General features: G+C 48.2%; 1 protein-coding gene across 1 annotated transcript; it reads left to right on the top strand.

The window, feature by feature from the left end:
- The first annotated feature begins 7,653 nt into the window (after positions 1–7,653).
- LOC119320201 lies at positions 7,654–9,861 on the top strand. Its single transcript, XM_037594307.1, has 2 exons — positions 7,654–8,967; positions 9,405–9,861. The coding sequence occupies exon 1, from the start codon at positions 7,736–7,738 to the stop codon at positions 8,921–8,923; it is 1,188 nt and encodes a 395-aa protein (XP_037450204.1). The 5' UTR covers positions 7,654–7,735; the 3' UTR covers positions 8,924–8,967; positions 9,405–9,861.
- The last annotated feature ends 6,593 nt before the right edge of the window (positions 9,862–16,454 follow it).

The following is a 16,454-nucleotide window of genomic DNA, read 5'->3' as shown; positions in this document are numbered from 1 at the left end:
TGTGTTAAACTAACGGAATGGGTCAAGTCAATCACATCATTCTCCTAATGATGTGATCTTGTTTATCAAATGATAACTAATGTCTATGGTTAGGAAACCTTAACCATCTTTGATCAACGAGCTAGTCAAGTAGAGGCATACTAGTGACACTGTATTGTCTATGTATTCACACATGTATTATGTTTCTGGTTAATACAATTCTAGCATGAATAATAAACATTTATCATGAAATAAGGAAATAAATAATAACTTCATTATTGCCTCTAGGGCATATTTCCTTCAGTCTCCCACTTGCACTAGAGTCAATAATTTAGATTACATAGTAATGATTCTAACACCCATGGAGTCTTGATGCTGATCATGTTTTGCTCGTGTCGATGCAGGCACCGTCAGGCGTGCCGGGCTAGCTGCGCTCGCTAGGAAGGAACAAGGTTCCCGTCCAGAACAGGTCTCCAGAAGACGGTGCACCTCGCCCCACGGTGGGCGCCAAATGTCAGCGGTTGGGTGCGACATATGCCAAGGGATGGCTTATCATGGTGGGAGCGAGTAGAACGTCGCCGGTGCCTGGAAGCGGGATGAGGTGTAGACATGAACGCTGGCGTACTTTACCCAGGTTCGGGGCTCTCCTAGGAGATAACACCCCTACTCCTGCTCTGCGGGGTCTTCGCATGATCACTAAGGCACTAGTGAGTACAATGGTGTTCCTCGAGCTGTATGCTAGGGGTTGAAGGAGGCAGGGCTAGCTCTCTTCTTCCTCTATGTGTGAGTCTAGTTCTATTTGATCCGGAACCCTTTGCATGGGTGCCCTGGGGGGCTTATATAGGCCTGCCCTCCAGGGGTACAGTGGTATCTGGTTGGGCGTAGGGCCCGGCTGTCAACGTCTCCGGGTGCCGACTTCTCTGCCGGCTACTGGGGCCCACCGCTTGGCGGGCCCCGCTGGCTGGTCTGGTACGGAGCCGACAACCCGCCTCCGCCACTGGCGGGTCTGGTTGGCTGGTTGCTGTAGCCATAAGGCTAATGAAACATGCTTGGTCGTGGGAAGGGCGTGGCTACAGTCTGCCGTGTAACACCCCAAAAAATTAACCATGATTTATTAATTAAAATTTTTCCTTGGTAAATTAATTTTAATTTCTGGATTTATCTTTTGATTTCAAAGCTACTCTTTTCTTAAATATTGTGGAGTTTTTCCTCCAAATGGAAAACCATTCAAAAATATTATTGGACTTGTATATCTTCCCAAGACCATTTCTTTATATCAGTGGAATTATTTCTATAATTAATTTTCCTGAGCTTTATTTCTTTTAAAATGATTTTTCATAAGCTTTAGAGCCTCTTTTGCACTACAACCCTTTCATATATTCATTTAAAAATTCCACCAAAATTTGGGGATGACATGCGAGGTTACTAAATCACTTTTATGCAAAAACCTCTCTTAATCATTTGAAGATTTTGAGCCCTACCTCAAGTTTTCAAATCTGGATCAGTTTGTGGTGTGCACTGCAACCTATTTAAATATTTCTTGAAAAATTGCAAAATTTTTTTGGAGATGTCAGTAGATGCATATAATTCATTTGCATGCAAAAACCCATGAGTGTTCTTTGAAAAATTTGAGCAAATCATCCCCTTTTGCTCTCTGCCCAGTTTGGTGTTTCCTACTGCAACTCTATTTTATTTTACTCTAGTGCCCATGATCTTTCTCCTGCTTATAAACCACCCTACAAAATCCTTAAGTCCAGGAGATTGGACCCATTGGAATATTTTTGACCCATGCAATTATAGCCTTTAGTTTCTGCCCAGATTTGGTTTTCTCAAAAACTTGCACTAACTAGTTTCTGGATTTGCCCAACTAATCTTACCATCATCACTTGCATCTAAAGAGACTAGGATCTGGAGTTTTTGGCCACCCCAAGAGTTGCCTAGATGCCCTTGGCATTCTGTCAAGCACCTTGTGTGCATGGTCAGTTTTGTCATAGTTTTTAGTTTGCACATTGGACCTGCTTGCTTTGCCTAACTAGCATGTCTCATGGCTCTACCTTAGTCTATAGCCCCACCCTGCTAAACCTCATGTGGATTGGAGCCCCTGGCATGCCTTGGCATTTTGCCGAACATGTAGAGTGTGTGCTCTGGGCGCGCCCAGAGCGCACGTTTTGCACGCGCGCGCAGCCGAGCCGCCGCGTCGCGCCCCTGGACTTTGCTCGCCCGCAGGGCCGCGCCCCGGCCTCGCCCGCTCACCAGAACCCTCCAGGCCGCCCCTGGACTTTGCTCGCCCGCAGGGCCGCGCCCCGGCCTCGCCCGCTCACCAGAACCCTCCAGGCCGCCCCTGGAGCCCCATAGCGCCGCCGTCAGGTCGGCCCTGGCAGCTAGCGGCCGGCTACAGCAGGCTCCTGCCCTGGACGGCGCCGCCCGAGCCACTCTTGCTCGCCAGCTCGCCCCTGGAGCAGTGCCCGCTCGTCAGCTAGCTTCTGCCGCCATCCCCAGCCTCGACACGTCGCGCTGCAAGCTACAGAATGGCAGTTCGCCGATCTTATCCCCGGCCGCCGCGGAACCGACCTAGTCGCGCTATAAATAGGGATCCCCGAGCCCATCTGGACACTCAGGCAACCTCGTACCATCCCCCTAGTGCCCCCACACCCAGCTACCGGTGGAGGGAGGCCGTCTTCCTCGTCTCCGGCCAGTTCGGCCGCCGCCACCCTCCGGTGCCATGCGTCGCGAGCAGAGCCTCCCCCAGCCTTCCAGCGCCACCGTTCGACTCCCCTTGGTCTTGCGGAGCCTCCCCACCTCTCAGCTTCGACGGGGAACCACCGTAGCTCGAAGCCCCAAATCCTCCCGAAGCCACCTCCGCCGCGGAGCTCACCGTCGGCGACTCCCGTCGTCCCCACCAGCCGTTCGGCCACCGGGAGGACCGCCCTGGACCAGCGGATCCATCCCCGCCCTCAGAACCCCGCGAGGAGCCGCCGTTCGTCGACAGCGATCGCCGGAGCCCCGCCTTCGCTCGGACAGAGGAGGAAGGAGGCGGGCGACTGGTCAAACCTGACCAGTGGGCCCAAGGGACCCACTGTCAGTGACCCACGCGCCGGTCCACGCTGGCATAACTGGAAGCGTAAACGCAGAGTACGCTCCCCCCCCCCCCGAACGGTTTTCTTTTTCTGTTTCTTTTATTTATTTATTAAAAACATGATTTTGACTAAACTTTGACTGGCTATATCTTTTTAAATATAAGTCCAAATGAATTGATTCTTTTTCTGTTGTTTCTCAAATTCTGTCTAGTTTATTTTCATATTTATTTGAAAATTTTCCAAACAACCTTTTTGTACTGTTTTGAAAACTATGTGTTGAATTCAAATTTTCTTAAAATAGGATTATGGAGAGAGGAGAAAACTTTCAAAAGTTTTGGAATGCACCCTGCCTCTCCACAACTTGAAGGCAAGCATTCTGAACCCTGACATAATATTGTTGTGTGTTGGTTGATACGATACAACACCACCTTAACACGAAGTATTCGTTATTTTATGTGATGATATGATCATACTCATGAGTGCATAATGAATGTTCCTTGCTGTTGGAACTTGATATGCTTGTGATAGTAATCACCCTCGTATGCCTTTCATGTCTATCGGAAGGAATCCGGGAAATCCTCTGTCTTGGGTAGACACGAGCTTGTCTCCAGTCTTCGTCGAGACGGTTGTGTCCGGTATGGCATAGTGAGGTATGATGAGTGGTGATTCTGTTTGTTGGTTGAAACATGTTTGTTATGCTAATCATGCAGGGAATACTTAAACCTCCTGAGTCGGTCATAGATCGAGTCTTGTTCCAGTAACCCCCATGCTTGTTCCGTACTACCACTTGTCCCTGCCATAGGTAAGGTACGGTTCAGTAAGTTGTCAACCCCTTTCTAGCACACACCGTACAGAGAGGCCATGGTGGAAGATACCGGCTGCATCCGGTAGGCATGCCACCTGGTCCGGGGGCATGGGTGTTCCCGGTTGTAGCCGAGGGGGTAGCTCCCCTAGTTTGCGCGCGTTATAAATTTTGTGATCCCATGCTAATCGAGGTTGTAGCCTCCCCACTTAGAGTTTTGCTTAACAAGTGTCGTGGGTGATTCCAGACACCGGTAAGTCTGGCTGGTGTGTGTGGTCAGGTGTGTTTTCAATTAAAAGACTGTAGACGGAATTAGTCCCGATGGACTAACGGAATCCGTTACTCGTGGGTAAAGAGTACACCCTCTATAGAGATTATATCTATTCGAATAGCCGTGTCCATGGTTAAGGAGAACAATCTGGGATGGGTCAAGTGTCGGTCTTAGTGTCGGTCTTCAGAGGAAAAATTGCTAAACCAGAACATGGATCATGACTTGTGACTCATGATGATTACTATTATTATGGACCAACCATTTACATTATTTGAATTATCGAGTATCCCTGGGATGGCTCTACCTCCTGGATATTCACTGTGATCATTCTCTTATAAGCCCTTTATGTGGTGTCGCTCAGACGCCCGACTGTGGCATGCTTGTCATTTAAATTACTTATAAGCCCTTTATGTGGTGTCGCTCAGACGCCCGACTGTGGCATGCTTGTCATTTAAATTACTTATAAGCCCTTTATGTGGTGTCGCTCAGACTCCCGACTGTGGCATGCTTGTTATTTAAACTACTTATAAGCCATTTATGTGGTGTCGCTTAGACACCCGACTGAGGCATACTTTAAAGTATTATCCTTTCGAGGCGTCGCTTCAGACACCCGATCGATGCATTCTATTTCTACTCCATTATTGCATATTCATGTTGTATATGAATAACCTGCTTGCGTGCATCATGGATTTTATTTTGTGACTGACGTTGTGATCATGAAATATTTTAGAGCATGATTATCATTCGTTATATTATACCTGTGTTTATAATGTTTGCGAGTACATTCAAAACTACTCACTGGCTTGTCCCTGGCTATTGTCTTGGCCAGATTTCTTGCACGGAGAGGAGCGTTGCGATGACAACTCCGGAATCTACGCAATGATGATAGCAGCCTCGCGAAGATAGGAGTTATCCAGGTCAGCTGTTCCCGTGGGAAATGGAGTCCCATAGACGCTGATGAACCACGAACCGCTTCCGCCATCAGCCGCTAGAAACCATTTGTTGTACTCATAGGCCAGAATGGTCTTGTACTACATACTTTGTATGTTGCTTGGAGTTTCTGTATCAAGTTGGTGTCTCATCAGCTAACAGTAATCCTGGGGCTGGTGAGCACAAGGGCCATTTTTTGGGAAATTAATATCCCAAAAATACGGTCCTGACACGCCATCTGGTGGGAGATTATTGTAGCCTCACCGTGTCTCTTCGGGTTAACGGTGCGCGGGCCCCGCGAGAGGGCCCGACCGCCTTTCAGAAGCCAGATCCTCTTAGGTTCGACTGTACAGGCTACACCGCCTTTTGGGCCTTGGCTGCCTGGTAGGGCCCGCCGCCAGCGGGCCATACCGACAGGCCATCGTGGGAGTACGCCCTGCAGGTCAGGGAGGACGTCAAGGACGAAGTGGCGACAGTATTGCGCCGTGCGGAGATCTCCGCCTGTACGGGGCACTATGGCCACGCCAGGCCCGGGATACGGGGGTGATGGGATACACTGTAGCCTCACCCCGTCTTGTCTTCTTAATGGGGTGGCGCATACTCCGAGGGCGCCGTGGGCCACCTTCTAGGAGTCGGCCTCTCCGGAGGCTGATGGCTAGGAGTCAGCCCGTCTTGGTGCCGTCTTCTGGTACTTGGCCATCTTCTAGCAGCTGGCCGCACGAGCCAGCCAGCCCCCAGAAGGCGGCGCTCACTTCGTAGGCTCGTGGGGCGCCGCGAGCCCAATGTCTTAAAAGGCTCATGGACTCGGGTTGGGCTACCCGTGGCCCATTACTCCAACAACCAATCACTGACCTAGTTGTCTGCCCGGACGTATAGGGGCAATATAAGAGGTCTGTCTATAGTAGATGATCTAAGCCAACACAAAATATGAGTACAAAGCATTATCGAATTGTCAATTATTGACGGAACGATGGTGGTCGACTAACCATCACAAGCACAAACTATTACTTATCTTCGATTCTAAAGGACGAGTAATTCTTATTTCATTCTTTTACAAGCTGTACATTGACTTAACAGTAAGATGAGAAAAGAAAAGCTCAGGTTGTTTATTCCTCGGTGAGTTGTATGTTTGTACTTGTTGAATGTGTGGCTCTGTCCTGTTCACATTATGTCAATTGTTTTCACCCTGTCCCCTCGTTCAAAACAAAATGCCATGATTCAATGGATAGTATGGATTTCGCCTCCACATGAGAGTAAAGTTGAATGTTGCAATAGTTGACAAACATTGCTTCACTGCTCATCATGGCCACACACTAGAAACCATTAGGTGAGAGAACACTCACACTCTGGTGAGTAGTCTCAGTAACTCTAGAAGAGGACTGTTCATCAAATCTGGTCCCTGAGTGCGAGCCCTAGGCTTGGATCTAGGAGAAGGAAGACCGCCACCACCACCTGCACCCCGCCGCCAAACGCCAACCGTTGCCACCATAGCCGCAACCCCGACGACCCGTGCATCTACCAGGAGCCCCAAAACGACTGGAGCAGGGCCCCAGCCAGTGCAGCCGACACGGATACTAGCACTGGACCGCCGCCATGGGAGCCCCGCGCCGCCCGCAACACCGACAGCTAGATTTGGCCGAGTGAGGTCAAGCCGGCATAGCCGCCACGGGAGCGCCACGCGCACAACCCTCCATGCCTTGGCAAGTCGCTGGAGGGAGTAGCAAGTCCCCCGACCCGCCACTTCGCCGATGCGACCCGCCGCCAACGCGCCACCACCGCTCGATGGAGAGAGCCCCGTGTCTGCCTCCAACGTGCAAGCGGAGAAGACACCCCGCCGCCACCGAGGCCGACCGGGCTTTGCCCGGCGGCCAGGAGGGGCCGGGGAGGAGGGAGCCTAGGCAGGTGGTGCGGAGGTTGGCACTCTCGGTTGCCACACGGGAGCGAAGCGGGAGGGTGGGTGGAGGGCCGGTTACCAAACAAACTATTTTTGTACCATGCGGCCCTGGTTGAGTGTGGTGTAGGCTACCAAACGCGTCTGTATAGTCCCTGAGCAAAATAAGAATTAACATACAGTCTCGTCATATGTCAATTTTTTCCTTGGATTTTCAAATATGAAAATGATGGGTTTTGAATAGGATTAGTTAGATGAGGGGTTAAGTGATCCGAAAAGGAATGTCATGGGGTTATTCGAACCACCCACGCGATCCCCTTTGTCAGTTCCCACCGGAAGTTTCTCCACTCACCGCTTGCCGCCGCCGCCGCCGTCGCCGTCTGCGCCATGCTCCGTCTCCTGAAGAGCATCCTCACCCAACAGCTCTCTTCCCCCTCCGCCTCCACCATACCACCTTTCTTTGTTTGGACCGAGCACCCCATGTCTCTGCTCCAGACATCATGTGATGCCTTCTAGCGTTCGTGCATGTGTTGTTTCAATCTGTATTCATTCTTCTTCTTCTTCTATTATCTTCTTCTATCAATGAAATGATACGCAACTTTACGTATTCGTGAAAAAAACATAGGATGCGAACCAACCATTTTCTTCTCCATGGATAAAATGGACTTTTCTTCTGTTAAACTGAAAGAAATCACTACGGAACGCGATCCCCTTTGTCAGTTCCCACCGGAAATTTCTCCGCTCGCCGCTCGCTTCTCGTGGCCGCCGCCGCCGCCGTCTGCGCCATGCTCCGCCTCCTGAAGAGCATCCTCACCCAACAGCTCTCCTCCCCCTCCGCCTCCACCATACCCCCTTTCTTCTCCCTCCGCCTCCTCTCAACCGCGGTGCCCCAAGTTCTTGCAAACCCCGGCGCCGGCGGCTTCGCTGTCCAAGACTACCTCGTCGCCACCTGCGGCCTGACCCGAGCGCGAGCGCTCAAGGCGTCCACGAGACTCTCCCACCTCAACTCCCCCACCAAACCCGACGCCATCCTCGCCTTCCTCGCCGGCCTGGGCTTCTCCAGGGCCGACGTCGCCGCCGCCGTGGCGAGGAACCCCAGTTTACTCTGCACCAAAGTGGAGGGGACCCTCTCCCCCATCGTCGCCGGGCTCACCGGCCTCGGCCTGTCGCACTCCGAGATCGCGCGCCTCGCCTCGCTCACCGACTACTGCCTCCGCACCAAATCCGTGGTGGGCAAGCTGCGCTACTACCACCAGCTCTTCGGCTCCTCCGACAAGCTCCTCCGGGTGCTCAAGGTCAGCCCACGCCTTCTCTCCTCGAGCGTCGGGACGGTGGTCGAGCCCAACGTCGCGTTCCTGCGGGAGTGCGGGGTAGATGTTCGACATATTGCCTCGCTGTGCGTCAATGTGCCGAGGCTTCTGACCACCAACCCCGAGCGCGTCCGGGCGATGGCAGCGTGCGCCGAAGCTGTAGGCGTGCCCCGCGGCTCCGGGATGTTTAGGGAAGCGCTGCAGGCTGTCGCGTTCCTCAGCGAGGAGGAGATCGCCGCCAAACTGGACTACTTGAAGAGCACGTTCAGGTGGTCCGATGCCGAGGTGCGCATTGCTCTGTCTAGGTATCCATCATTGGTGAGGAGATCAAAGGGCATGCTCCTGCGTAAGTCCGAGTTCCTTATCTCTGAGGTGGGGTTGGAACCGGCCTACATAGCTCGTCTGCCGGTAATGCTCTGTCTTAGCCTGGAAGGCCGGCTCAGGCCCAGGTACGATGTTGTAATGTTTCTAATGGCAAATGGATTGCTCAAGCGCGTCCCCAAGTACTATCCAGTCTTCAAGGCAACCGAGAAGGCATTCTTTGAGGCGTATATATGCCCTCATAAGGAAGCTGCGCCGCACCTCGCTGAGTACTATGCCACAGCTTGCCGAGGGGAAGTGCCCACTGGATTCACATTGACAGGAACCAAGAATGGGCTATGAAAATTGGGACTGCGTATGGCACAACCAAAATTTCTCTCCGTGTGGTAAGGTGCTAATTCATGTCACGGTGTTCTTTGCCTTAGTGGATGTTGTTTGTCCGCTGTTGGCTGTTATATGTCTTTTTGATACTTATTTGGTCGTTGCTAATTCGTGATGAAACTGATCATTTGATTCCTGAATCCTGATATGTTAATGCCATCATGTGTCTCTGTCTCTCTGAGGTTGATCCAAATCTGAGATGACGTACATGTAAAAGGGCGTGATATATATGTAAATCCTTAGACGACTGCAAGCCTTCTTCTTGCATCTTCTTTTCTTAGCATTCCTGAAGCTAGATGATATACTCCTTTATGAGATGCATGAAGATTGCAATGATAAATGGAATGCAATTCAGCAACTTGTAGGGTGCACTCAATATTTTCATAGCTCTGTACTATGTCCTTATCTCCAAAAGTATTGTGTTAATTCAGCAACTCTGTAGGTTGCAAAGATTTATGTTAACTCGGCGTAAAAAAAGATGATGTCGAGCAAAGTTCAAAGTTCAAAGTTCTGTACCTGTTGAGATGATGTCGAGCAACAACAAGTTGGGTCAGATTCAACAATACGCTAGGTGCCTTTACCTTGCTGGGAATGTTGCATTAGGCTTTAATTCAACAATATCTAATCTTTTTGAGGCGGTCAATGGACAGAAAATCGGGAAAAAAGAAAGAAACGAGGCACATCATGCATTTACGAGCATGACGGCAGTGTGTTTTATGATACAAGTGTAACTGCAAGATGATGCCTGTTGATTTCTGAAAGCATGCACCGCCGCGATGCTCTATGTCAGATGCACCTTGCTGAAACCCTGCAATACCTGTTCTATTTTGAATTTTAAGAGGCAGAAGTGTGTGATCAGCACAGTGCAGATCAATGTCTTGAATGAATCTGCCATGCTGCCCTAGCTACTAGTATACATGCCAAAAACCTTGACTTTTTTTTAGGTGGTGCATATCGTGTTCTGACTAGCCTACCCAACTTGTTTGGGACTAAAGGCTTTGTTGTTGTTGTTGTTGACCTGAAAAGTTCAGATTTACGTATTCCCTCCGTCCGAAAATACTTGTCATCAAAATGGATAAAACAAGATGTATCTAGACGTATTTTAGTTCTAGATACATCTTTTTTTTTGTCCATTTTGATGACAAGTATTTCCGGACGGAGGGAGTATCATTTTACATGTGGCATCTGTTTTGGACTTGGAATAAGAGAAGTCAGTTTTGTCTCTTGGCTTCAACAACCACCATGGAACAGCACCAGAACAAAACTGAGGTAGATATATAGAAGCAGTTGAGCATCAGCCTGTCATCTTGGCTTCAACAACCACCATGGAATATCTCTGAGTGTTGGAAAGCATTGGAAGCTGAGGCAGAAGCAGTTCATTCTCCGCGTTGTTGGCCTGCAGCAATTCAGTTGAAACATACTCATAACCTGTCCTCGTAGTTTGTCCAGGCATTCTTCGGCACTGCACTTCGAAAACAACACATGGTGTGAAAAAAATCTCAAATTCGTCCATCTTTGAATTCGATCCAAGGGATGGCAAAAAAAGAAATATATCAGACCCAGGTTTCGATCCATCTTTTTGTGAAACTGAACGAGAAGTAAAGCGAAGGGCAGTCAAATTTTTCAGAGAGCATTACTTGGATGCCAAAGAAAAAGATGAAAAGTAAATAAATTTATCAGAGCCAGGTTTCGATCCTGGGACCTGTGGGTTATGGGCCCACCACGCTTCCGCTGCGCCACTCTGATGTCGTTGTATTGACTACAATTTTCCTCCTTAAATACATTTGCGTTGGCCCTTTGGTACTAACTTTCCCTGGACGCAGTTGGTGTCTAATAATTTGCCGACCCGCAGGCGCTCGCAAAGTCGCAATCGCAGTGCTTACTAGACGAATCAGGCCCTTCGTGAACCAGTTCAGTGAAAATACTTGAGCAGATCACCCGCAAAACAAAATTTAAAAAAAAAATACTTGGAGCAGATGTAGTAGCAGCAGCTGCTGTTTGCATCACCTTGGCTATTATTGTTTCCAGGATTCGAGGTGTGGCGGCCATGGAGGAGGGCAGCAGTTCCGGACGGTCGTGACGGCGCCTCTCCAGGGGATGATGTGCGGCGGCCATGGAGGGGGTATCGGCTGCCTACGCTCGCATCGTTTAGCTCCAGGGCTCTATGTGCGGTGGCCGGGGAGAGGGGCAGCGGCCGCTGACCGTTGCGGCGGCGCCGCTCGCGCGCCAGTCCCGGACGGGACAGCAAAGTGGCGAAGCCAGGCTATAACTGTGCAGTCGCTTGACTACGGGCAAAATCATTGTTTTGACCTTTTTTGAATACTTTAGCACGATTTGACCCTGTTATCAAAAAATTTCAAATCTGACCTTTTCTCATAGCGCCTGCACATGGGGCGCTATGCACATGTATATAACGCCTCTAGTCATGGCGCTATGCCTCCTACAGCGTGGCTCCACCCGGCCCAGGCTGTTACGTATAGCGCTTATGAATGGCGCTATGTTGAAGAACATAGCGCCCCCATACTTGGCGCTATGCCTGTATGAAAGGTTTGGTGCCATTGTGTACCATAGCGCCGTGTCTTGTGGCGCTATACATGCAGGAGAGTTCTTAAACATCAAAAAAATTCCAATTAAGTGTCCATTTCACAGTGCCCCGTTCAATGGCGCTATGCTTGCCAGTAAACTTTGGCAGGTATTTGATAAGTTTACAACAATGACAAAGAACAATTACAACAATTTCACATTACAAAAAGTTCACAAGTAGTCTACGATTACGAGAAGTTCACAGCTAGCTAACTAAAATGGCAAGTTCATTTCACATTACAGAAACTTCACAGCCAAAAAGTTCACAACAAGTCTAATTACGAGAAGTTCACATCTAGAAGCTAACTAAAGTGACAAGTTCAATTAGTTCACGAATACACCTACTTCTTCCCCCTCGCCTGCCTCACATCCTTCTTCGTCCCCGGCCCTCTTCAACCTCCTCAGAACCTTCTTCGGCGCTGGCTCCTCCTCATCCTCAAACTCGTTCTCGGACTCGACAACAGACTTGTCAACGGCCTCTTTTGTTTCTTGTTTCATGCCTCCGGTGTATAACGGTTGAAGGTCTTCCTAGGCTTTAAGTTGAAGTGGCGACGCTCAGTAGGCTGAATAGGCTGACTAGGCTGAGGTGCATCATCGATAAACCCCCTCAGGGTGATCTCGTCGGGCGCCTGAAAAATAAGGAATGTGTTTGAGTGGAATTGCATCCAACACGAAATTCAACATTCAGTTTGAGTAAAGATGAATCATAAATTGGTAACATATAGCCTGTTTGTGGAACACACATCATAAAATACGAACCATAGCATCAACTTTGTAAGATACAACAAGTGATGTTCAGTTCATCACTCTGTATGGTAATTGGCAATACATGTAGACTGCACTAGCACTACACTTCTACATATATACGAGTGCAAGCATGATGATGGTAACATTTAATTGTGTATGCAATCACAACATGATAAATATTTTATATGCAAAAATTAAAAAATAAATGGTAACACAGATTTCATACCTCCTCTTCAGAAGAAGTGGAACTCGACCGGGTGGGCATGTTGGCCTCGATGGTACGGCAACCAAGAAGATGAACTAAGGAACGTAACCGAGTAGCGCTACGCTGTGACATTGCGAAATAGAGATTTTAGTGGATTTAAACACAACGCATGTAAACAGAAAGCTCTCACGACATACCTTAATAAACTCTCTAAGGACATTCTCAGAATTCCCACCCCGAGGTTGTGCGAGTGCTTGATCGGCTTCACTAACCTGGCGCGAGATCTCAGTGCGCTATGAAAACAAACATGTCAACAAAAGAGCTCTAGTTATGTTGATATGTCGAAAAAACGGCAAAACTTACCATAAAGTTGATCATAGGAGCAAATCCGGTTTGAGTGCCCTCTCTGATGAGCCTATTGTAGTGGAGGTTGGCGGTCTCTTCAAAACCTGTGGGCACCTCCAATATGCTCTCGTCATAAGCCGGCGGGCATAACTTCACACGAGACTCGCTAAGAAACCATTGAAGATATTTGTAAAATGCAGCTTCATCGTGCACTTGGCGATGTACTTGTCTGTTATTATTAGCCACCTTCACCACGTAATTCCACTTCTTGATGTACTTTTCAAGATATGACTCTCAGTTCTTGATCTTCTTCTGCTTCATTTTGTCCAAGCTTCATATTAACAATCATAAGTATTAGCAACCTGAAATAGTTTATAATGCTAAAGACAGAAGATGCACTCGCTCACCCGTGAAGCACGATATTTGTGTCCTTCCAGGCGTCGTAGCGAATCACTTTCGGTCGTCCAACTGAAAAGTGTTCCCACATCCAGACCGAAAGTAGGACTAACGGACCACCAATGCTGGCATCATCTTTGCGCCTACAACACGCCTCATCCAACTGCACATAGAGGCACGCACGGGACAATTAGCCTGTCATCTTGGCCTCAAGAAGCACCATGGAATATCTCTGAATGTTGGAAAGCAATTCAGTTGAACGTATTCATAACTTGTCCTCGTAGTTGGTCCAAGCATTCTTCAGCATCATCTATGGGATTTCAGTGAAGGTCAGTTTTGACCACTCTACTTTGGAAGGAACAAGCAGTGATGGTGTGAAAATCTCAAATTCGTCCATCTTTGAATTCGACCCAAGGGCAAACAGACGGGAGTGACATGACAGGCATTTGTGAACCTGAACGAAAACTAACTCTAGAAAAAGCGAAGGGCAATCAAATTTATTAGAGAGAAGCTGAAAATGAAAAAAATCAAAAATATCAGAGCCAGGTTTCGATCCTGGGACCTGTGGGTTATGGGCCCACCACGCTTCCGCTGCGCCACTCTGATTTTGTTGTGATGTTTTGGCGAGAGAGAGAGAGAGAGGGAGAGAGACAGACAGCGATGGCTGAGTCATCTCCTCTGTTCGACCTCCTGCTTACTAACTTGGTCCTTCGGTACTAATTTTCCGATTACTGGACGAATCAGGCCCGTCGTGAACCAGTTCAGCGAAAATACTTGAGCAGACGTAGTAGCACCTTGGCTATTATTGTTTCCAGCACCGACTGCCTTCCTCATGCAGGTGCTTGTCATCCTGATGCTTCGCATGCTCACATTGCAAGGGTAAAACCACACACACACAAAAGGTACAGATCCTGCATGAAACATTTGGCAGATGTTCAAGAACGAACAACACTGCCTAGAAGGTGTGCAGTGCAAGTGACCCTCCTCTTGGTGCCCGATTTCTCTCACTCTATCGAAGCACAAACCGCTATAACAATCGATGTAGATCCCAATTAGGAATATATACATATTGTTGCTGCATATGGTTTATTTCCTTCCAGATAAAGATATACTCCTTTTATAGCTGGTAGTTGCGAGCCGAGATAGAGTGAACACTAGTAAAGTTATGAACCAAGAACCACCCCCCCACACGCATTTTATTTAGTCACTTTCTTCTAGTATATACCTTTGAACACATGTGCTTTAAATGGCCCTTAAGCTATTAAGGGCATCTCCAACAAGGTTCATCAAAGAGAATCCCACAAATGTCCACGGACATGTCAGGTGTTCGTGTTTGGACGTGTCCGCAAACATCCAGACCGGACGAACACCATCCAACCCTATCTCTCAAACAAGACGGACACGCACACCGAGCCATTCAACGTTGATGCTAGTTCATAGGATTTTTACCATGCAAACTATCCCTAAAACTACTTAAAAACAACTAAATCCCACACCTTCATGTCAGAGGTGAGATCGACATCCCACATGCCCCGCCCACCTCGTCGTCATTGGTCGCTGGCGAGAACCCACCAGAGTCATGGACGTGCGCATCTTTGGCGTCATCATCGTGCTGCTCCGCCTCCTTGTCGTACGCAGCCTCGAGCTCCTTGAAGACCTAGATGTACCGTTCCTCGTCGATGCGGAACTGGCAGTGCTGGCGGTCAACCACGTGGGCACTCTGGACTAGCAAGAGCATTGCCCGATTCTCGTTGACGATCTTTGGGTCCACGAGGAGTGCCAAGATGGCAGTGATATCCGCAAGCTTCAACTCCAATTGTGTAACGCCTCCTCTGAGGACACATCATCCTCATATGTAGGAAGTTACTATAGCACTTTCCAAAGTGGACATGGTAAGTATGGACTGTCGATATCCCAAAAGAGCTAAAGATAGGATACATATCCTTTCATATTCTATCTCTATCTGCCAATGATACAACCTTTCTCACAGTAAACATTTGCTTTACCTAGAATCTCTAACTAGGTCATGACGAGCTTGGTGGTGGCCCTCATGGAGGTGAGCATCTCTGGCTACATTATTTCCAAAGGGGTTTGAACTTCACATTCAGTTGATATCTGTTTATATTTCAAGCGTTTTATTTTGTTTTTGCAATGTTGTCTAAGTTTATGATACATTTAGATGGCTAGACTCAGAGATGAGGTTTGTGAGGATTCCTTCGTTGTCTCCTAACTTGGCTAGGAGTTTTTGCTGACCTTTGAGATACCAAACCAAACCAAGGCAAGCAAATTCAGGCACAATTCAAGTAAAAAAGGATTCAAAGATAGAAATTAGCACGAAAATTGGGGCATCACATTTTGTACTAGATTTTTGACTCATATGGGAATTATGTTCAAGCTTAGATGACAACGTCAATCAGAACTCTAAGCTATTAATCCCTATGTTCCATAATATAAGATGCTATTACATCCGATAGCTGAATGGAGGGAGTAGCTTTTAGGTGCATTTGTTGCTAATAGCAGATTATAGGGCAACCTGGTGCATGTAGCTCCCGCTTGCGCAGGGTCCAGGAAAGGGTCCGACCACTTTGGGTCTATAGTACGCAGCCTTTCCCTACATTTCTGTAAGAGGCTGTTTCCAGGACTTGATCATGGATGTTTTTTAAAAATTATGTCTAGAGTAGAACTAGATCATGGATGTAAGGTTCCATTCCAAATGGAACTCCTAGCCAAATACAAACAAAACCATTAAAAACAATGCAAGTTCACCGATTTTTTTGGTAAGACCACTAGACTATAATGTAATTCACAATCAACCATAAGAGCATTCGCAGGCAGCAATCTCCATGCATGAAAGGTGGAAGAAGTAACAATTCATCACATTGAAAGAGGGAGAGAGAGAGAGAGAGGGAGAGAGAGAGAGAGAGATCCTTAGGTTTGTAGATGCCATATATACTTCCTGCTTCATGGGCACTCTCGAAATAGGCTTTTGCCCCGCTATATTGATATAGCAACCACCCGATACAACATTCCGATCAACGCTAGGGCTAACAACACATGCACGCCCAAAAAAAAATACAAGAGAAAATAAGAGAAAAAATGCCAACAACACCGGATCAACAAAAGCTACGGCACCCCGCGACCTCCGCGCCCACCGAAGATAACCACCACGCTCCAAAGCCATCGAGTTGTCGTGTACCAAGCACCACCTTCAAGAAG

This window comes from Triticum dicoccoides, chromosome 6B (genome assembly GCF_002162155.2).
Source record: "Triticum dicoccoides isolate Atlit2015 ecotype Zavitan chromosome 6B, WEW_v2.0, whole genome shotgun sequence".
In the NCBI taxonomy this organism is placed as follows: Eukaryota; Viridiplantae; Streptophyta; class Magnoliopsida; order Poales; family Poaceae; genus Triticum; species Triticum dicoccoides.
The sequence above is the reverse complement of the archived record's forward strand: the minus strand, read 5'-3'. Positions and strand labels throughout refer to the sequence as shown.